Here is a 23813-nt window from a genome sequence, read left to right as displayed (position 1 = left end):
CAGCAAAGCAGGGTAGATGAGGAAGGGTCAGGGAGAGCGGAAAAAGGCATAATGACTGCAGATCCTGATGGCTGGTGTTAGCATAAGTGTATCCAGATAGCACAAAGATACCCATGGTGCATCGCTCTGATGTGTTAACTCTGTCCACAGGAAACAGACCTGCCGTCTCCATGGAGATGACCCGGCAGGTGGAACAGAATGATGACGTTGCTGTTGATGTCACCACTGAGCACGACTTCTCTGAGTACTCCGAATGAAGCAGTTTCAGTGACGTCTGCCTGAATCTGCTGCACTGATCTGAGATCTGTCGCTGTCACATCAGTTATGATGGGATTTTAACTCAATGACTGAAAGATCAGCAGCTCGCTCTGAAAACAGAAACACAAATAATAAAATGTGATTGAAAACGTTTTAGTGCTTTTGTTCAGTTTATTTAACAGAGTCGGGCTGACGAGGCTTTAGTTCATGTGGTTATTGAGATTTGATGTGTATGTGATTGTGAGTCTACCTCAATGTTAGAATAAAACAAGGTCAAATTAAACATTTCTAAACAATAAAACTCAATAAAATCAAACAAATCCACTCTATATGAAACTAAAATGCAGAAATCAAAACTACAATAAGAATTAAGATGATAATAAAAGCTTTAATAACCATAAAAATGAACTGATGGGGATTTTAGTCACATGTTGCATTAATGCAGCTCAGCTCTGCTGTGAGGCTGACAGTGAATTGTGTATCAGGAGCTGCAGCTCTGCACACAGTTTGTTTTTCCATCATGAGGAGAAAGCAACATGAAAATATAACAGTGGGATATAGCAGTCAGACTGAAGGCTCACACACAAACCATCTGTACACTTATTTTATATTTAATGCATACACACGTTTCAATTTGCAATCACACAGTTATATAATACACACAACTCACTATTTTCAAACTGCTTTGTAAATAAAAGTAATTCAGAGGAGCTGATCTGTGTGTTTGAGCAGAATGCTGAACTGAGATCAGCACATTTCCTTTAATCCACTTCTCTGCTCAGTCTCAGTTTCACAGTCAGTCAGTGTGCACTTCTTCTTTGCTTCACCATCAGTGACATGGCTCATGATGAAAGCAGAGTATTTATTATTGCTGTCAATGTCACATTTATGTGCATATGTGTATATGATGATTATCAACTTCAAATAAACACGTCTAAAACAAACGTATAACCTCAGGTTTTATGATAAAATTATTTTAATTAACATGCACGACATTATCAGTGTCATGTTTTCCTTTGCAAATGCAATCAAACAAAATCAACTGTACAAAAGGAAGAAAAGGTTTGATGCTCTGGGTGTGTTTCATTTATCTTTTACTTAGCATTATTTCACAGTGAAACAGTAGTGTTTGGTGGTTTAGTGAAAAGCTGGGATGGGATCGGGACCGTCCCACATGCAGTGTCATCTCTACTGTGACGGGACTGTGAGCACTCCACAGTCAGTGTCTGATTTTATTCTGTGTTGTAGACCCTGTCAACACCTCACAGAGGGGACACTTTTTTATCATTGCTAGGGATAAAAATAATAACAGAGGCAAGGACATATAGATGGGCAGGGGGAGTGTGTGTGTGTGTGTGTGTGTGGGGGGGGGGGGTTCCCAGCAAATGGCCCCCTGCATACAACTTCAAAGAGTTTTATAAAGGCATACTGAGGATATTCACAGCTTAATAGCTCTGGAGAAAGGATTGTGTGTGGATAAAGACATGAGGGTTTGTCCACATTCTTGTGGTCCATGATGTTCCCAAACACTGAGCAGCACCAGCATTTCTACAGTGGACAGGAACAAATGGTTCTAGAACATCACAGAGATCCATCAGTACTTCACAAGGAACCAAAAACCATCAAACTGATTGTTCCATCAGACGATCAGCTTCATTGTTCCTGAGGAGACAGAGGACAGACAGTCAGAGACAGTCAGTCTGCTCTGATAACAACACACATGTAACATCACCTGTTCCAGCTTCACACAGAGAAGACAGCAAAGCTTTGAGCATTTATTGATTACCAAATCAAATCAAAATACTCTGGGACTGTGTCCTTAGGAGACTGATTGATATATGATCAATACTTTTGGTAAATCAGTGTTTCAGATTTTATTATTGTGCGCTGATGTCAGAAGAAATTACAAAGAATTCCATTAACATCCAACTCAGAACATTTCACACCAACTGTAGCAAAGAGGACAAAGAGGAAGAGGACTTTACTCAGGAGGGGGGAGTCCATTAGTGATGGTTCTCTTCTTTCTGAAGACTTGAAGATGCCCTGCGAAGCTTGCACTGTGCCTTTCTGCAGAGGAGACCAGAGTGATTCAGAATCCTGATGAACTTAAACACATCACGTTGGGCCTCATTTGCTAATATGTGTGTGGAAACATTCTTATCCTGTGTGTATGCAATACTGCCTACAGATTTACTTATTTAATGCTGTACATTGAGTAGTCTAACCCATTTGTCAAACAGTCACTGCCTCTGAATGACCTCTGTGATGCATTTACTGACCTCTGACAGTGAGTGTCAGTCGTTTCTGTCTCAGAATGTCTTCACCCTTGAAGACGGTGCAGGTGTAGAAACCACTGTGGTTATGTTGGGGTTTTTTCAGGGTCAGACTGAGGTCTCCAGTTCTCAGTGGCTCTTCACTCATCTCAGTGCGACCTCTGTAATCCTGGCCCTGTTCTTCTAGCTGGTTTTGGCCGTTCTGATACATGTGGACTATGTCTTTGGTATCAGCACGTCTCCACTCAACTGTGACATCCACGGGCAGGTCAGCAGTGGTTTTAAAGGGCAGCAGGACAGACTTTTTCCCCTTTGTTACTTCCACCAACTCCACCTCCCGGTAAACTAAAAAAAAAATACAACATGAGCTGTATAGTGTCAGGTAAACAGGTTTTTTTTTAATGAAGGAAGACACCTGAAACACTTTAATTAAAAAAGTAAAACATTTAATATATTAAAGAAATCAGAAAAATACACACATGGCCATGTGGGAACTGAGAGAGTGTGCTCTCTCTCTCTCTGAGCCGTGTTCCTGTCTAACCAAAACATTTTTATACTCCTGTTATCTAAGCATAAACAATCTCTGGGCGCTATAATTGACCTTCGTCATTCAGTCTTGTTCTGGCTGGAGGAGGATTAGCTGCAATCTTCAATTCCAGCTTATTAATTAATCAAAGACCCAGAGAAAGTTTTCATTCTTTTGAAAGCCTGACTCTTAGTCTTGTCCATCCTAATTGTGAAACTCAAAAACCTGTTTTATTTGTTATTATCTATCGTCCACCTGGTCCTTACTCAGAGTTTCTGTCTGGTTTCTCAGACTTTTTATCTGATTTAGTGCTCAGTTCAGATAAAATCATTATAGTGGGTGATTTTAACATCCATGTAGATGCTGAGAATGACAGCCTCAACACTGCATTTAATCTATTGTTAGATTCAATTGGCTTCTCTCAAAATGTAAAGGAGCCCACCCACCACTTTAATCATACTCTGGATCTTGTCCTAACATATGGCATAGAAACTGAAGACTTAACAGTATTCCCTGAAAGCCCCCTCCTGTCTGATCATTTCTTAGTAACATTTACATTTACTTTAATGGATTACACAGCAGTGGGGAATACGTTTTATTACAGTAGAAGTCGTTCTGAAAGTGCTGTAACTAAGTTTAAGGATCTAATTCCTTCATTGTTATGCTCTTCAGTGCCAACACAGTGCAGAGCAGCTACCTAAACTCTGCTCCCAGTGAGGTCGATTATCTCCTCAGTAGTTTTACATCCTCACTGCGTACGACTTTGGATACTGTGGCTCCTCTGAAAAGGAAAGCTTCAAATCAGAAGTGCCTGACTCCCTGGTATAATTCACAAACACACAGCTTAAAGCAGATAACCCGAAAGCTGGAGAGGGAATGGCGTCTCACTAAATTAGAAGATGCTCATTTAGCCTGGAAAAAGAGTTTGTTGCTCTATAAAAAAGCCCTCCGTAAAGCTAGGACACAGTCCCGTCGCCAGATCTCAGTCTTAAGGGGGGCTTATGAAATCCAACAGGGGGGCACCACTATTATTAGCTTGATTAGTGATCTGGCTTGGGTGAGCGGGCCAGGGCGGGCCCAAGCGTATCAGTGGGCGGGCACGGCCCCCTAGGGCCCGCCCATAGCGACGGGTCTGCTAGGACATCTTACTATTCATCATTAATTGAAGAAAATAAGAACAACCCCAGGTTTGTTTTCAGCACTGTAGCCAGGCTGACAAAGAGTCAGAGCTCTGTAGAGCCGAGTATTCCTTTCACTTTAACTAGTAGTGACTTCATGGATTTCTTTACAAATAAAATTTTAGACATTAGAGAAAAAATTATTCATAACCATCTCAAAGATTTATCTTCATGTTCGGCTGCTTTCAGCACTGCTGGTATTTGTTTAAGATAAGATAAGATAAGATAAGATAAGATAAGATAAGATAAAACTTTAATGATCCCACGACGGGGAAATTTGTGCATTACAGCAGCTCAATACAGAGAAAAAATGAAAAGGATGAGTAAGAACAAATAACTAAACTAAAAACTAAAACTAAAATTCAATAGAATAAAATAAAATAGCCAAAAATTATACACATATACATAAGCACTATATACATAAATATATATATCAGTGTCAATACCCACATTTACATATACACACATATACACACACGTCAAACACTATATAAAGATATCAAAATATTATATACATTTGTAGCCGGTAAGATACTGCAGCGAGGTTTAGACTCTTTTGCTCCAGTTGATCTTTCAGAGTTAACTTCAATAGTTACTTCCTCCAAACCAGCAACATGTTTGTTAGATCCCATTCCTACTAGACTGTTCAAAGAAGTCTTTCCAATTATTGATGCTTCAATCTTAAAAATGATCAATCAGTCTTTATTAGTTGGCTATGTACCACAGGCCTTCAGGGTGGCTATAATTAAACCTCTGCTTAAAAAGCCATCACTGACCCAGCTGTCTTAGCTAATTATAGGCCAATCTCCAACCTTCCTTTTCTCTCAAAGATTCTTGAAAGAGTAGTTGTAAAACAGCTAACTGATCATCTGCAGAGGAACGGTTTATTTGAAGAGTTTCAGTCAGGTTTCAGAATTCATCACAGTACAGAAACAGCATTAGTGAAGGTTACCAATGATCTTCTTACAGCCTCTGACAGTGGACTCATCTCTGTTCTTGTCCTGTTGGACCTCAGTGCAGCTTTTGATACTGCTGACCATAACATTTTATTACAGAGATTAGAGCTTGCTATAGGTATTAAAGGTACTGCACTGCAGTGGTTTGAATCATATTTAACTAAGAGACTCCAATTTGTTCATGTAAATGGGGAGTCTTCTTCAGACAGTAAGGTTAATTATGGAGTTCCACAGGGTTCTGTGCTAGGACCAATTCTATTTACATTATACATGCTTCCCTTAGGCAGTATTATTAGAAAGCATTGCATCAATTTTCATTGTTATGCAGATGATACTCAGCTTTACCTATCAATGAAGCCAGATGACACACATCAATTAGTTAAACTGCAGGAATGTCTTAAAGACATTAAGGCCTGGATGACCTCTAATTTCCTGCTTCTAAATTCAGATCAAACGGAAGTTCTTGTACTCGGCCCCACAAATCTTAGAAACATGGTGTCAAACCAGATACTTACTCTGGATGGCGTTACTTTGGCCTCCAGTAACACTGTGAGAAATCTTGGAGTCATTTTTTACCAGGATATGTCCTTCAATGCACATATTAAACAAATATGTAGGACCGCTTTTTTGCATTTGCGCAATATTTCTAAAATTAGAAACATCCTTTCTCAGAGTGATGCTGAAAAGCTCATTCATGCATTTATTACTTCTAGGCTGGACTATTGTAATTCGTTATTATCAGGCTGTCCTAAAAGCTCCCTGAAAAGCCTTCAGCTGATCCAAAATGCTGCAGCTAGAGTACTGACAGGGACTAGAAAGAGAGAGCAGATTTCTCCCATATTGGCTTCTCTTCATTGGCTCCCTGTTAAATCTAGAATAGAATTTAAAATCCTTCTCCTCACCTACAAGATCTTCAGAGGTGGCAAAAGTACTGACATTCTGTACTTACTGTAAGTAGAAGTACAAGTACTTATTTTAAAAAATACTTTAGTAAAAGTCGAAGTACTGGTTCAACTTCTCTACTTAAGTAAAAGTAAAAAAGTACAGGCTCTGAAATGTACTCAAAGTAAGAAAGTAAAAGTAGTTCTTTGGAGGATGTTTCTACAAGCTATTTTTGTGTAAAACTAACCGAACCTCATTATATATTATTGTAATAATATAAAATAATATTACATGAGAATACAAATGTTATTCCAATCTAAATTTTAATCCTAATGAATGCACTCAGCTTGAAACTGTTATGTAGGACACAAACTGTGAAAGGGAATTTAAACACAGCTCTATTCTCTGTGTCCTCCATAGTAGAGGGTGACTGTGCCTCCACCTAAACACCAACATGAGGATACTCAGGGGTTACAGTGGGATTCAGAAGGTGGAGGAACCCTAAGATCAGCTGTAGTGGCTCTGCATGGGGAGAAGAATCACAGCTTTCTATTGTGAGCTGCAGTAAATGATGTTGGTGTGCAGGCTGTGATCAGCTGACCTGCTGCTGCTGCTCTGAGGTTTACTGCTCTGTGTGGATGAAGTGAACTCACAAAGATGTAACCCAGTATTTCACAGCTATCTGAGCTGATCTCCATCCCCTACACTGACAGCATACAGGCTGTAGAAATGTTGGATTCAGTGATCTCAGCATCAGCAGCTTTGATTCAAACTCATCTCTGCTGCACTGATGTAACCTGTAACTCTGACCATGAACACAAACACTGTGCTCCAGTCCAACACAGAGCTTTACTGTAAATACAGTACAACAAGCTAACCTAAACTGCAGTATTTTCATAGAATCTTTGAATTACACAAAGTCAGCATACTTCAGTTTGTTTTCCAGTCCTTACCTTTAATTCTAACCTCTCTTCTTCCTCTCCTGTCCTCTTTCTCCATCTCTGAGTGAACTTCTCTCTCTTTGCTCTCCCTGAAATACAGCAGCTCTTCTTTTAGCTAGCAGACACACTGTGTGACAAACTGCACACACTTTGTGTGTTTGCTGATATTTGTTGAGCATTTAGAAACGTTGCATTTACCTGCCACACGTTACTCCCTTCGTGCTCGCTCCTCTTCAGTAGCGCTAGCTAAGCTGTTTATGTGCCGCAGCGCAACTTACGGACTCGGTCCGGCCCGATTATAGCGCTATAAATGAGACATTAATTATATGGGTTTGCGTATTTAATCCCTTTGTACGAGATAAGCCCCGATGATGGAGGATACGCCAGTACGATTGTCTCTTATGTGTTATTATTCCTCCGTTTAGGCTCAGATCGTTTTATGTTTGAAGGCGCACTGACCGGAAATGCAAACTTCTCTCTGACATGTTAAAAAGTAACGAGTCTGTTTGAAAATGTAAGAAGTAGAAAGTACCGATACTTGTGTAAAAATGTAGGGAGTAAAAGTAAAAAGTAGTCAGAAAAATAAATACTTAAGTAAAGTACAGATACCTGAAAAATCTACTTAAGTACAGTAACGAAGTATTTGTACTTCGTTACTTCCCACCTCTGAAGATCTTGAATAATCAGGCCCCATCTTATCTCAAAGACCTCATAGTCCCATATCACCCCAACAGAGCACTTCTCTCTCAGACTGCTGGCTTACTTGTGGTTCCTAGGATACTTAAGAGTAGAATGGGAGGCAGAGCCTTCAGCTTTCAGGCCCCTCTTCTGTGGAACCAGCTTCCAGCTTGGATTCAGGAGACAGACACCCTCTCTATTTTTAAGATTAGGCTTAAAACTTTCCTTTATGATCAAGCTTATAGTTAGAGCTGGATCAGGTGACCCTGAACCCTCCCTTAGTTATGCTGCTATAGGCCTAGGCTGCTGGAGGGGTTCCCATAATAGACTGTTTCTTTTCATTCACCTTATTTACTTTGTTTATACTCCACTCTGCATTTAATCATTAGTTGTTATTAATCTCTGTCTGTCCCCCCTCAGCAGATGACTGCCCCTCCCTGAGCCTGGTTCTGCTGGAGGTTTCTTCCTGTTAAAAGGGAGTTTTTCCTTCCCACTGTCACCAAGTGCTGCTCATAGGGGGTCGTTTTGACTGTTGGGTTTTCTCTGTATTATTGTAGGGTCTTTACCCACAATACAAAGCGCCTTGAGGCGACTGTTTGTTGTGATTTGGCACTATATAAATAAAATTGAATTGAATTGAACTGAATTGGTTTTTCATGACCCAGATTCCTCTCAGTCATAGGCACATCTTCTTCCTGATGTTCTAATTTGATCAATACAAAGAAATCTTGTCCAGATTAATAACAGAACATGGTGACATGGGTGATGTTTTAATTGTACGTTCGGTGGCCGGACCTCAAGATAAGATGCACTGAAACAGAGAAGTTAGTCTAGAACTTTCTGATCAGTTGCTCTCTGTCTAATGTATTATTTAATTGTTTATTATTTGGTTGATCCCCTGTTTATTAATTAATTTATTGGAGTTTACCTTTAAACATTTGTCTTTTATTCACTGAGTAAAAAATAATCCCTAACAATAGACAGACAAGTTACGCATTTACTGACCTCAGATTTGTTTACTAACCTCTGACACTGAGTGGCACTACTTTCTGTCTTACGATGTCTCCATCTTTATTGTAGATGGTGCAGGTGTAGACACCACTGTCAGTAAGTCTGGGTTTTTTCAGGGTCAGACTGAGGTCTCCGGTTCTCAGTGGCTCTTCACTCATGTCAGTGCGACCTCTGTAATCCTGGCCCTGTTCTTCTAGCTGGTTTTGGATGTTCTGATACGTGTAAACTAGGACTTTGCAATCAGCACATCTCCACTCCACCGTGACATCGTTGGGAAAGTCAGCAGTGGTTTTAAAGGGCAGCAGCACAGACGTGTTTCCTTGTGTTACTTTCACCATCTCCACCTGATAAACTGATAACATATAACATGAGCTGTATAGACTGGCACAAGTGATGCATTTACTGCCCTCTGACATGTTTACTGACCTCTGACACTGAGTATCACTACTTTCTGTCTTAGGATGTCTCCATCCTTGTTATAAGCAGTGCAGGTGTAGACGCCACTGTCAGTAATGCGAGGGTCAGTCAGTTTCAGACTGAGGTCTCCAGTTCTCAGTGGCTCTTCATTCATCTCAGTGCGACCTTGATAATTCTGGTCCTGTTCATCTGGCATATTTTGGCTGTTTGGATACACGTGGATCTTCATGTGTTTAACGTCAGAGCGTTTCCACTCCACTGTGACGTCCTCCAGCAGGTCAGCTGTGGTTATAAATGGCAGCAGCACATGCTTCTCTCCCTGTGTCACCTCTATCATTTGGAACTGGTAGACTAAGAAGAAACAAAAGACATTGGGTTTATAGACAGGCCGAAAATATGTGCTGTGCTTGAAAATATGTTCATTTCACACAAGCCGGACAAAATGTATCTACTCTCACCTATTGTGGGACTAAAGTTGTTAAACCCCATTGTTGTGGCGGTGACATCAATTCCTCTCTATTAAGAAGAGAGGCTTTTTGGATCTTTACTCTGAACACATTAGCTCCTTATGGTCTTAATGAGGAATTTGATCTGAGACCTTTTTATAAACTTTATTTATTGGTTCCCCATTTTGCCATTCCTATATTTAGATGTCTATATCCTATTCAGTATTTATAATTTTTTTGACTGTGTTATTTAGCACTGTTTTTTTCCTGTGCATTTTTGATTATATATATTTTAATCCCTTTATATTTACAACCTTTTCAGAATTGCAGGACATCTAGGACTTTTTCATATTATCAGTATTTTTTATATATGTGTGTGTGTATTTTTATATGCACGATTAGCTGGATTGGTTTGTTTAATATTTATTGTATATTTGTTTAATTATATTTGCATATTTATATAATTTCTTTCACGTTGATGGTTGATTGTGTACACGTTTGCCTTTTGCCTTCCTCTTCTCTGATTGGAAGGCAGCCTCCATCACATGACATAGTATTGTGTGTATATATACAATTAGTCCTGCTTTGTTTGGTTAAGTCTGAAGAAGGGCAATCTGTGGTCCGAAACGTCACTTGTTGTTAAGGTTTGTTCAGATTAAACATTATTCAGGAGCTTTGCCGGTGTGTGTACCCGTTTTCTCTGTTACCAAATTACAACTTACACAATATAAAATTCTCCACAGAACGCACTGTACTGGACAAAGGATGTTCCAAATGGGCCTTACATACTCAAACATATGCACCCACTGTACAAGCAATTCACAGAATGATATGCACGCTCTGTGGTCTTGCATGGCTGTTCAGAGGTTCTGGCAGAGGGTATGTGAAAACCTGTGCACATGGTTTAGCTGTCGTGTCTCAACTTCCCCCAGACTGCACATTTTAGGTGACATAAGTGAATTAGTTATAGACGCAAATACATCACACATAATCTCGCCGCCTTGTGTATAGCTAAGAAAACTAGCCTCATGAATTGGAAATCAAAAAATAAACTGTGTATTACTCAATATACATATAGAAATGTATTAGTAGATCACATTACTTTGGACAGAAAACCAATTAGATGAATTTGATTCTCTCTGGTTCCCACTGATCAGCTCCATTACTTGGTGGGGGCAGTTGGGTGTGGTCTCATATCTCGGTGTGCCTTGTAGGTAGGGATGGGAATCAAGAACCGGTTCCAAGTAATTCAATTACTTGGAATCGTTAGTCTGCTTGCCTAATGATTCTGCCTATCGGTTCTACTGATAGAGTCTCTCCAGAGATTCCACTGTTCCTGTTTGGATGCTGGCAGTGGTATGCCCCAGTCATACTGTTCAATAGATAGGTTCCTCACTAGATTTCTTCCTCCCAGTGGGAGGAATATGTATGTACAGTATATGTACACATACAGTATGTGTACATACGTGTATACATGAAAAATAAAACAAAGAAGAGGATCTTGTAGAGAATCTAAAGAGATTATCTTGGAAGAGCAAATATGTTTGGTACAACAGTGCATTAAGATCATAATTATTCTTGCAAATTTACTAGACAAGACAGGCTTAAAAAAACTTAGTTACAGCACTTTCAGAAAGATGTCTACTGTGATAAAACGTATTCCCCACCAGGTGGATGATGGATAATAACAAATAAAACAGGTTTTAGAGTTTCCCAATTAGGATGGACAAGACTAAGAGTCAGGCTTTCAAAAGAATTAAAACTTTGTCTGGGTCTGTAATTAATTAATAAGCTGGAATTGAAGATTGCAGCTACTCCTCCTCCTCGACCTGTGCTTCAAGCATTTTGACAGTTACTGTGACTCGGGGGTGTTGATTCATTTAAACTAACATATTCATCCTGCTGTAACCAGGTTTCTGTAAGGCAGAATAAATCAATATGTTGATCAATTATTAAATCATTTACTAATAGGGACACAATGTAAAATGTTTACTGACCTTTAACACTGAGCACCACCACTTTCTTTTTCAGGATTTCTGCTTCATTCTTGTAGACAGTACAGGTGTAGATGCCACTGTCAGTGATGCGGGGCTGTTTCAGTTTCAGACTGAGGTCTCCAGTTTTCAGCGGCTCTTCATTCATCTCTGTGCGACCTCTGTATACCTGGTCCTGTTCATCTACAAGGTGTCGGTTACTCTGATACCTGAAGACGTTTGTTGGCTTCAAGTCTGAGCGTTTCCACTCCACTGTGACATCCTGAGGAAGGTCAGCTCTGGTTTTAAAGGGCAACAGGACAGACTCTTCCCATTTTTTCACCTCCACCATTTCCATCTGGCTCTCTGAGAGGAGAAAAAAAGAAAATGAGGTGTACAGACAGATGTTAGTGAGTGTGATCCTCCATCATCTACTCTGCTGTGGAACCAGCAGAGTAGATGATTATTAACCCCTTAACTGGCTGCACCAAATCACCTGACAAAAACTACATAACACCCTCTGGTTATTATTGGCTCTGAACAACCCATTTCATAGCCTATTAATCGGCTGCGTCTGGTCCGCGGGCCGAATGAAGTGCATTTATATGGCAGGCTAGACCCGCCCATTTTGACTGACACCTCATTCGGCCAATCATGTTAAGAAATGGGTTTCCCAGAGCCAATAATACTCAGAGGGCGTCACGTAGCTTTGTCAGGTGATTTGGTGCAGCCAGTTACATGATTGGCCGAATGACGTGTCAATAAAAATGGGAGGGTCTAGCCTGCCATATAAAAGGGACTACAAACGGCCCGTCACCGGGCCCTTGCCAGTTAAGGGGCTACGGGCTTCAGAAAAAAAATTGACAGGCACCCTGGTCATGTAGCTGGAACAGGTAGGAAACTGAAAATACTGTGTGCAATCAGGTTGAGATACCTGTCACCTCGTATTCTTTTGATACATCATTAGCCCCCTTTGTTTGTGTGTGTGTTCCCCCACTGTCAACACAGTCATCAGTCCAAACATCACCACATAGGATGGTGATAAGAACCCAAAAAGTAGTGAAGACCTCTGTGCCAGACCAGGAGGACAACCCAGGCAGCATGGGCACCTGGAAAGAGGAACCCATAGCACTGCATGAGCCAGCTAGCACAACCAGGACACCCAGGCACAGCTCCAGTGGCACAGGACGATGAAACTCATGGGACCACCCCCACCACCCCCCAACAGAGCAAAAGGCACCCACCCCAGAGAGCCAGGTGCGGGGGCACAGCACTGGGCCCGCAGGGTGGACCACGAACCTGCACCACACAGGCCAGCACAGCGTGGGGGCAGATAAAGGGAAGGACAGGAGAAAGGGAGAGCCACAAAGCCCTGCCCACAGATGCAAAAACAGAGCCCCCGCACCGCCACATGACACCCCCCCACCACGTCAAGCCGCCCCCTCTGGAGAGACACGGACAAGCCCACCAGGCTAATCCCCACCCCTGAGAGCCACAGTGGACCAGACCCCACCAGTACCAGGGAGAGGAAAGACACAGTGGGGGGTGGAAGAAGTGATGCAGAGGTCCGAAGGCATTATACACCCCTGCAAGATTCCCCCCGAACCAAACCAGCCCACCAGCCACTCAACCCCTACCATAGTGTTAATCACCCTTACCTTTCCCTTGTTTTATATCAATTGTTTTTGTCATATATAGTATATGGAGTTTATGTATTTATGATTCAAGTTTGTTCTCTAATTTATTAATTGGGGAACATCTATAAATTATTATAACTAATGCATTTTCCAATTACCTAATGTTTTGTTTGTTTTTTTCAACCCTCTGGGGTCAGGGGTATATTGGGCCAGTTTTGAGTACTTTTGTTTTTACCTTTATGCTTCACCTTAGAAACTGTTGACCTTGCCTTGTTTGGCATCATTTTGTTCAGCACAACCTCGTGTATGTGTCTGTACAATGATTCTTTCATTTTGACATATGTATTAACACATTGAACCTAAAATCAGATAAAAACATTCGATTAGAAATAAGATTTTTTTTACTGTGAAAACCACAAACATGCTTAACAAACTATCTTTACAACTTCAAATACAAAAGTTGTACATTTTCAGAACTTATGTAAAAATACAGCAATTAAAGTTATATACAACTATTTATATTAAACTGCAGTAAAGGCCTCGGACATTTTTCTGTACAACTATCTGCAGAGCAAACAGGACTCACATTAAGATGCCACACAAATTATTTATGCCACCCTAAGAACAGCTCCTATCATCCACCAGACTGAGGGGCCCATATAAGAGACAATATACAATACTGTCTCTTTTAACACCTTTTCACCTGTTCCTCAGCAATCAAATGCAACATGTTACCGCATAATTTTCTGATTGGCTGATATGGTGCATTTTTCCAGCGACAGGAACGGGGACAGGAATTTTTTATTTTTTTTTATATCAGCAAGGACTTTGTGCTAGCAAAACTCACATTTTCTTCCTGCACAAAATGCGCATCAAATGTGAGGACAATATATAGTGATCCCTCATCTGTCATGGGGGTTACATTCCAGAGACCCCCGCCATAGGTGAAAATCTGTGAAGTAGTGGCATTATATTTATTTTATTATTTATATATATTTTAAGGCTTTAAAAACCCTTCCCACACTCCTATAAACGTTTCCCACTCTCTTACTACAACTTGAATGATAATATGATGAATTATGTAGCATTACAGCTTTTCTGAAGGCACCACTTCATCAGGCGCTTCATCAGGTGTTGCAGTGTCTTCGCCCCCCATAAAAATTATGAACAGAATCAGTGACAAAGAGCAGCCCTGGCCAAGTCCAACATCCACAGGAAACGAGTCCGAATTATTGCCTGCAAAATGAACCAAGCTGTTGCTGTGGTTGTACAGAGACCGTATGGCCCGCAACTATGGGTCAGACACCCCACACTCCCGCAGCCCCTCCCAAAGGATGCCCTGAAGGATGCGGTCGAGTGCCTTCTCCAAGTTGAAAAAGCACCTGTAGACTGGATGAACAAACTCTCACACACACTCAAACATCCTAAAGAGGATGAAGAGCTGGTCCAGGGTTCTGCAACCAAGATGAAAACCGCATTGTTCCTCGTAAATCTGAGGTTCGACTAAGATACAGACCCTCATTTCCAGCACTCTGGAATACACCTTACCGAGGAGGCTGAGGAGTGTGATCCCCTGATAGAGCACACCCTCCGGTCTTCCTTCTTAAAGATAGGGACCACCACCCCGGTGTACCAATCCAGTGGCACCGCCCTAGATCTCCACGCAATGTTGCAGATGCAGGTCAACCAAGACAGCCGTACAACATCCAGAGCCTTCAGGAACTCAGGGCAAAATGCTTGAATGTAGTAATTCAAGTGAACGTGTGTGAGCAGCAGTTGTTTGATGTCAAACTGATTCATGGAGGATTCAGACTGTGAACAAAGAGATGTTACACAAACCTCTGACAGTGAGGGACACCACTTTCCGAAGCAGGATATTTCCATTTTTGCTCGTGATGGTGCAGGTGTAGACTCCACTGTCAGTAAGGCGGGGGTCCTTTAGTTTCAGACTGAGGTCTTTATTTCTCAGTGGCTCTTCATTCATTTTTGTGCGGCCCTCGTAAACCTGGTCCCGCTCTGGCTGGCTTTGGCTGTTCTGATACACGTGCACCCTCATGTGTTTGGGTTCAGTGAGTTTCCACTCCACCGTGACATCGTGAGGAAAATCTTCTGTTGTTTTAAAGGGCAGCAGGACAGCCTTATCTCCCTGTGAGGCATCCACCATCAACTCCTGGCAGTCTGAGAGGAGAACAGAGCAGAACATTTGGTGTAGACACAGACAGCAGACACATCTCAGTCAACAGATGAAGCACATCAAGGAGGAAAGGAAAAGGAGAATCACAATTGCTGTTCTGAGTCCTGTAAAAGATCTTCATCTTTAGAGGTGTAGAGTTTAATCCACTTCTTGTATAATCTGACATACCTCAGCCTTTGCTTCCTGCTTCCCTTCCTTAAAGGTACAGTCAGTCATCTTTTTGATGTTATTTGATAGATAAAATATTGTACTCATTAATATACACTGATTAGAAAAATGCACAGGAGTGTGCACCGGATTGTGGAAGCCACCATGTTACATCTTGAGTACAGTGGCCGAGATGGACATCGCCATTTAGCCTAATCACATTTTATATATATGGATAGAGACTGGCCACCAAAGAGGCGAATACATGAAGGAAAAAGGAAGCATAACCGGCATCAGGATAAAAAGGCATCCTCTTCCTCCTCATCTCCTGAACTGAAGTCAGAGCTCTAACACACAAACATGCAGTCTTACACTCCTCTCTGCAGCTTCTCTCCTCCTGCCATCAACACTGTTTCTTTTCATTCACCTTATTTGCTCTGTTTATACTTCACTCTGCATTAATCATTAATTGTTATTAGCAGCAGATGACCCCCCCTCCCTGAGCCTGGTTCTGCTGGAGGTTTCTTCCTGTTAAAAGGGAGTTTTTCCTTCCCACTGTCACCAAGTGCTGCTCATAGGGGGTCGTTTTGACTGTTGGGTTTTCTCTGTATTATTGTAGGTTCTTTACCCACAATACAAAGCGCCTTGTGGTGACTGTTTGTTGTGATTTTGCGCTATATAATTAAAATTGAAATGAACTGAAATGAGGGGTGGCTCATGACTTTTGCACAGTACTTTCTGGCTCCATCAACTGGAAACCACTGAGTTCATTTCTGTGGAGGTGGGAAATAGAAGAACTCTGGCTTCTTTCTCTCTGTCTGCTGTTCTTCATTAAACACAAGTTTTATTTTGTAATGTAAAAAAATGAAATGTGTTCATCAGCAGCTGGTAAATCAGTAGGTTATTAAAGCGTGTTAGTGCTGCTAACAGTAAGACACTCCTCTTACCTGCTGAGTGCTTCATCCATTTATATTTATAAAACATGAAGACCCCCAAGGCCGACAGGAGCACCAGGGGAAGCAGGATAACCCAGGGCCAGCTTGGAGAACGTTCTGTGGAGAACAGAAACATGACCATCATCCAAACACGATGACTTGACAGCAGGAGGAGGTCGGGTCTGAAATCTGTCACTCATTCACTTCTGTGTCTGCACCATAAAACCATTTCAGACCCCACTCAGGTCTCTTTTATTTGAAGGGCACATTTAATCCTTCCTTTTCAGATGTAAATATTCTATATAAAGAAGAACTGCAATGCTTTGGTCTGAGTTCCTTGTTCAGCCATTTTTGTAGTCTGATAGCAGCGATACGATTAGCTACTGACAGAGAAACTTATTTCCCAAGTATATTAAAGATGCCAACAATGGAAGACTCGTCCATCCAGCCTTACATGTCTGAGCCAGAGTGTGACCAGAGCTGGAGAATAAAGACGATGAATCACTGCGAGGAAAAAAATGGAGGATCCACAAAACTGGTTAGCCCGACATCCACGACCCTGTTAAGCATTTCCACTGCAAATACTGTGACGTAATAGACAAGAAAATGTAACATGGAATAGAGAAAAGTGAACAGCCTGAAAAATATGACCCAGAAAGAATATAAAAATATCTACGCAGCACCGGGAGAGAACACATTTAAATCTCCTGCACTGCTACACACTCAAAGTACACAACAAAATGTATTTAAGGGCTAAGAAAGATATTTCTCCTTCAATGTGATGGCTCTCCATCAGCTGCTGGACCACAGAAAATAAACACATATTATAGTGAGTTTGGTCAAACTAACGACTCTGCAGTCTGTCTCAGAAATGGAGCCCTGCTCTGCAGCAGCCTCCTGTCAGAGCTGTGTGGCTGTAACGTGTCAGATATTAGAGATTAGAAGCAGACTGAAGACACAGAGCCTCCTGAGAACTGCTGTTCTCACATCAGCAACATGTCAACACTGTGAAAGTGAAATCTGTCACTGCTGCACTCTCACTGTGAATCACAGACTGTCAGAGTGCGCCCCCTGCTGGGGACATCTTTTATTTTCACAGTTGTCTCATAGTTCATCAAATTGTGTCACAGTTATAATTACTTTATGGAGAGCCTGAACAGCTGCTCTGTGTTCTGCTGTGCCGTGTTCCTCTCTTGTTTTAGTTCTTCAATCAGCAAAGTGACCTTTGACCTAACTGCTGCTTCTCCTGACCCACTCCCCCAATCCCACCTCAGTGACCATGCTGGGGTCATGAGAAACAAAGATGTCCACACACCTCCTGGAAAAACTGAATCCAAACAGGCCTTTAAAATGTGACGTTTGGGCCAGCGTGCCCTTCGTCAGACTGAAGGAGGTAATGTGATGCACATCTTTATATACCCGCCCACTCTTAAGGTGGTCATGTGGCAAAAACGGCCCCCAGCTTTGCCTCCTTGTATATTGTTTTTTTTTTTTTTGGGAAAACAGTCATCTTTGATAAAGCAGTTAACCCCTTCCTGCCCTTTATATCCTACTGGAAAAGGTAAATTGATGATATTTTTCATATGGTCGGGTTCTCGAGCACAGCTTACTGAGTTCTTCAAATTTATTAATACTAATGATTACACTCTTAAAGTCACCATGGAGTATGATGCTAATACCATGTATTTTTTAGACATCAGATTTTATAGGAGTGGCAATCGACTGAAACCGATTAATTCCACAAAAGCACGGACAGGAACACCATTCTTCATGGACTGTCGTTCCATCCTCCTGCTCTTAAAGAACCTGCCCCTTTTCCCAATTTACCTGCATCCGACGCATCTGAAGGTCTAATGAGGATTTTCAACTGCAATCAGACATTTTAGAACATTTTAAGGCAAGATAAATATATAAATATGTGCATCGCATTACCTCATTCAGCGTGAAGAATGAGGCTGGCTCAAACGTCATGTTTTAAAGGTCTGTTTGGATTAAAATTTTCCAGGAGCGCTCTGGGGTGCGGAATTCTTTGTGTCTCATTGATTCTTCGTTTTCCTGCAGCCTTTTATTTTTGGGTCTGCGTGTTCTACTGAGAACCATGCTGGGGTCATGACCTACAGGTTTGACTGTAGTGGTGTTTGGAAGGTATGCACAGTATGAGGCAGGTATTAATGTGTATCAGCTGTGAAATGCCAGCAGCCTGCCTGCTGTCCACTCTTCAGGTGCAGCGGTTCATCAGTGAGCCAATCTCAGAGAGCACCACGATATGGCAAACTGACCAAAAAGTGGATAGTGAGTGATTTCAGACACTTTTCAGAACTCTGACTTCTGTCGTGTACCTACAGCACTGACCTTTCACCTTCAGCTCTACATCAGTCCGGCTCTGATCTTGTCCAAACCTGCGGGGGATGCAGGTGTAGGTTCCACTGTCAGTGACTGTAGGGTTCCTCAGAGTCAGGCTGAGCTCTCCAGTCTGCAGAGCGTCGGCTCTCATTGATGTTCGATCTTTGTAACGCTGGTTTTGGTCATTGAGATCATCTCTGCTCTGCAGACGCATGTGGACTGTTGGGATCTTGAACTCATCACGGTCCCAGACCACTGCTGTGGCACTACTGGAAACATTAACTGGTACCTGACAGGGCAGCAGGGCAAACTCCTCCCCTTCATACACTTCCGTCTTCACACCTGAGGCATGCTGGGAAACTGAGGAGAGAAACATGAAAGAGATGGCTGCTGTGATTCAGGCTGGCTGTATGTGAGTGAATTACATGTAGAGATGGTTCTGGTAATAAACTGTAATCATATCTTGCAAAACTATGATAAATGGACCAGCTCTTATATAGCCCTTTGCTGCTCTATTAGAGCGCTCAAAGCAGTTTATACAACATGTTTTCAGTCACACCATCCAAGTCACACATCAGGAGCAACTCTGTATCTTGTCCAGTGATATTCTGCCATGCAGTGTGGAGCCACCAGGGATCAAAACACCCAAACTATGAATGACAAAAACACAAACGCACATTTTATTCAATACTATGAATATTTTCTGAGCTGCAGGCCTTCAAAATACATGGTGGTGGGTAGAAATGTTCAGTGTTCATTCCCATTAGCATTTTTAGCTATTTTAGCTTCATAATAGTGATGGGTCGGTCGCGAACGATCCGGCTCTTTGAAGTGAACGACGGGAGCCGGCTCCTGGTAGTGAGCCATTTCTTTTCGTTCGTTTGATTTTTTTTTTTTTTTTGTGGAAGCCGCACGTGATTGGTTAAGATGAATGGTAGCATATGATTGTCTACACTGAGTGGGAGGGTCCACGGACACACTGCACAGTGAGTAATCAAACACCAGAGAGGGAGGGGCTCCTGGAAAATGCGCTCGGAGACAGGAGCTAAAGGAAGTTGCTAGAGGCTACTCTCAGAACGGTGAGAAAAATGAGTGACAGAAAATGTAGTAAAGACTGGACACATTTTAACCTTATATCTCCAAACATGTCGAAGGAAACACGGCATACTTCAAAAGTGCTGGCGTTTGCGGACTTCCGGCAACAAATACTGTAATATCACTACATGACTGTGAAGTGTAATTTCTGAGCTTTCAGGAACCGTTTGATTTTTTCGATAGCACGAATGGCCAAGTTCCTTTGACCAGCTGACTCTGCAGTGAGACGCTTAATCAGCTGTTTGCGGCTAGTAAGGTCAGGAAACCCGCGATTCAGCAGCAATCGCCTGGCGCTAAAGGATTAATGTGATAGACAGAGAGTGTAGACTGCAAATTTAAAATTTAATATCGAGCAGGCTGCACAAACAACCTGCACAACATATACGAATTGTTCATCCCTCAGTGTAATTAGAAGAACAAAACAGAGCAGGTCATCAGGCAGGAGAAACAGGATCAACTCCTCAAAGGCCCTTGATTTTTTTCTGATTTCCAATCTTTTGTTTTATAATTTGTATTTAGAGCACTCTCTTATATGTTGAGTATATAAAGAAATGTTTGATATAGGCCTAATGTATGTTTTTACATTAGTAATTCATTTTACACTTTTTAAAAAATTAAAATCTAAGGAGCCATTTGGGAGCCGAAAGAGCCGGCTCTTCTTTGGGAGCCGAGCCTAAAGAGCCGGCTCTCTGAAAAGAGCCGGAATTCCCATCACTACTTCATAACTCCAGGAGACAGCCACATGAAAACAACTTTAAGTTCCTCTAGAAAGGAAAACTAAATCAATGTTGCACTCACTCACAATCTAAATGCAACATCTGGCTTTACTTCTCCAGCCAGCTGTGAGCCTCAGAGTGATGATCCATCATAGTTTGAATGAAGTGCATCAATTTGACGAAACCAAACTGGATGCTTGGTCTGTTTCACTGGGGAAAAAGTAACAAAGTGCATTCTGGGTAAACAGGTTCATATCTTTAGCTGGAAGACGTGACTGATATCTGTTGGAGGTCCGCAAGGCACACAGCATGCAGACTCACAGTTTACAGCTGACACATTATGAGTTCCATCAGTTTGTGTGTTTGTAAAGGACTGAAACATTGTTACCACTTATATGTTGAAATTATGCATTCAGAATGTAATATGTTTGTGATCACAGCACTTTCATACTGCTGAGTTACAATTACAGCATATTAAAGTGTTGTAGGGCTGCTGCTGGGTTACACACCTTAGATGTAGCTGCTATCTTGGCTGCTTTTGTTTCAGGCAAAACAGCTTCTGACACCTGCGACCCTCACTGACACCCTCTCAGACACACACTTCTCTGACCCGCATCAGCGGAGAACAACGACACTACAACCTGCTGCACCACAACACAAAGCGTTACAATGCCGCATGGTGCCATGAAAAAAGACAAAACTCAGCTTCATACCCGTCACTGCGGTATAAAAACTTCTGCAGATCAATACATTTATCGATCACATGCGTTTCGTGGTGTTTACCCAAACACCCATCCGTCACCATGACAATCAGCGTGAAACCAAAACATAACTCAAGACAAAATATCGCTCTGACGTCACTGACCATTTGAACAGTGTTGCCAAATTTACGACTTTCCAGACTCCTGATTTGAGGAAGCAGAACTACGGTGCGCGTAGCTGTGGTCGGAAACTGCGGCGAAGTCAGTTTCAAGTTGGATATTCAAGCTCCGCAGGGTTAGCGGGATCTAGCTCACAGCTCACAGCAATCACAACATCATGGCTACGTAGGAGAAGGATCCGAGTACTGAAATGGCCAGCCTGCAGTCCAGATCTTTCACCTATAGAGAACATTTGGCGCATCATGAAGAGGAAGGTGCGACAAAGAAGGCCGAAGACGACTGAACAGTTAGAGGCCTGTATTAGACATGAATGGGAGAGCGTTCCTATTTCTAAACTTGAGAAACTGGTCTCCTCTGTCCCCAGACGTCTGAGTGTTGTAAGAAGAAGGGGGGATGCCACACAGTGATAAAAATGGACTTGTCACAACTTTTTTGGGATTTGTTGACGCCATGTAATTTTGAAACAACATATTTTTCCCTTAAAATGATACATTCTCTCAGTTTAAACTTTTGATCTGTGATTTGTGTTCTATTCTGAATAAAATATTAGATGTTTGGCACCTCCACATCATTGCATTCAGTTTTTATTCACAATTTGTTTAGTGTCTTAACTTTTTTGGAATCCGGTTTGTATTTGGTTGCTTTCCTAATTTGATTACAGTGTTCAGTGACCAGAGTTGCTGTGCAAGTTGCTGCCTACAAGCCTCCAGTTTTGGGACCTCAAATGACAGACTGGGTGAGAGTTGTCAATGTGTAAATCTGAAGCATAAATAAAGAGTAACTCTAGGTACTGATAAAGTTGTAAATAACATATGACAAGCAAGTACACACCCTACTGACAGGAGAGGAGTATTTACTGTATTACTATACTGCTAAACATATAGGTTTTCTGTTATATTTTAACAGATCCAGTGTGACAGCTGTGACAGATGGTTCCTGGCCCTGTGTCTAAAGAGCTGAGAATATGAAAAGGCAAAGAGAGGCAGCTGGAAATGTCCATTATGCAACTAATAAAAACACTTTCTACCCTCTTCAATGTAGTTCAAAAGAAAGAATTTGAATTTATATGTAGAAAATAAAACTGTACTTCGTTTCAATAGCATTAAGGCTGTGCCTCATCTGCCTAGTATATCAGAATAACGTCACACAGATTTTGAGTCACTGGGTCACATGACCTGGAAGCTATTGAGGAAAAATTTTTGGCTATAAAAAAATCCTAAAAAATATAAAAAGGCTTAAAATGGGATAACAATTTGTGTACCTCACCGATGTAATTTATTGGCATGATTTGATATTAGTTTCGTCACAGGTGGTCACAAGATAAGGAATATATTTATTTTTGTTTCTCAAGAGTGTTTGGTTCGGAAATTTATTGATGGTCCCTAAGTGAACCTCCGCGCGAGAGAACAGGGAGCGACAGAGAGCGGCTGGCCGCAATCTGAGTCCCTGAATCGGATCAACTGTGAGCTAGATGCCCCTAACTCCGCGGAGCTTGAATATCCAATATCCAACTTGAAACTAACTTCACCGCGGTTCCACGGAGAACTAACGGTGCGTGTAGCTGTCCCCGGAGAACTAACGGTGCGTGTAGCTGTCCCCGGAGAACTAACGGTGCGTGTAGCTGTCCACGGAGGATAAACGGAGGATATAAACTCTGTGGAAAGGAAACTCTCGAAAACACCTGCAGCTCTGGAGTGTCGCACTCCTGAGGAAAGTCCTACTCACAGCAGAGGAACACACCGAGCCTGCTCTGACAGCTGAGATCCAGCTCCGCTGCTCTTCCTTCTCCAGACCGAACCGGAGCGGAAAGGTGGGACAGACAGAGGCTCTTACCGTGGGCGAGGAGCAGGACAGGCAGCCAGCTCCTCATCCTCCTGCCAGAGACCCGAGCCGGCTCCATTTCGGTTAAAGCTGCCGCTCACTGAAACTCATCATCGCACACACACACACCCTAATTCCCAGCTGCCGGGAATAACCTACAGTTTCATGTTCCGACCAGAGTCTTCAAAATAAAAGCTCCTCAAGACTGCTGAACACAAAGTGACGTTTAAAGGGAGGGAAGCAGTAACCAGACTGGAAATGCTCCACTGGCAGCGGGAGTGAAGTGCAGGAAATTGTCCCTGCTTTTATCTTCCCATCATTATTCCAGTACAGTAATATTACAGCAGTATAATAAGCTGAGATTAATATTTGGGATCAATCTGCTGATTGTTTTCCCCATTCACTGGCTGGTTTGTAAACACACTAAAGGGAATCATTCTCCTGAATAACAGATTAAATGGTCGGATTTATGATGATCCTCACACTGAAAAACCATCAAGTGTTT

At 41.9% G+C, this 23813-nt stretch overlaps 1 protein-coding gene across 2 annotated transcripts; it reads right to left on the bottom strand.

Annotated features, from left to right (window-relative positions):
- Positions 1-1219: 1219 nt before the first annotated feature.
- LOC115775671 (butyrophilin-like protein 2) lies at positions 1220-23449 on the bottom strand. Of its 2 annotated transcripts, XM_030723143.1 has the most exons (10): positions 23321-23449; positions 18805-19155; positions 16465-16569; positions 15016-15354; positions 11564-11905; positions 9130-9471; positions 8717-9055; positions 2538-2876; positions 2244-2325; positions 1220-1920 (listed from the first exon to the last, which is right to left on the bottom strand). In XM_030723143.1, the coding sequence occupies exons 1-10, from the start codon at positions 23385-23387 to the stop codon at positions 1881-1883; spliced, it is 2346 nt and encodes a 781-aa protein (XP_030579003.1). In that variant the 5' UTR covers positions 23388-23449; the 3' UTR covers positions 1220-1880. The 2 variants fall into 2 exon arrangements, with proteins under 2 accessions (XP_030579003.1, XP_030579004.1); XM_030723144.1 differs by lacking the exon at positions 18805-19155 and having other exon boundaries at positions 1223-1920; positions 23321-23382.
- Between the last annotated feature and the right edge of the window lie 364 nt (positions 23450-23813).

The sequence above is a fragment of the Archocentrus centrarchus genome, unplaced genomic scaffold (genome assembly GCF_007364275.1).
Source record: "Archocentrus centrarchus isolate MPI-CPG fArcCen1 unplaced genomic scaffold, fArcCen1 scaffold_24_ctg1, whole genome shotgun sequence".
NCBI classification, from domain to species: Eukaryota; Metazoa; Chordata; class Actinopteri; order Cichliformes; family Cichlidae; genus Archocentrus; species Archocentrus centrarchus.
Note: the sequence above shows the minus strand (reverse complement) of the source record. Positions and strands in the feature narration are given on the sequence as shown.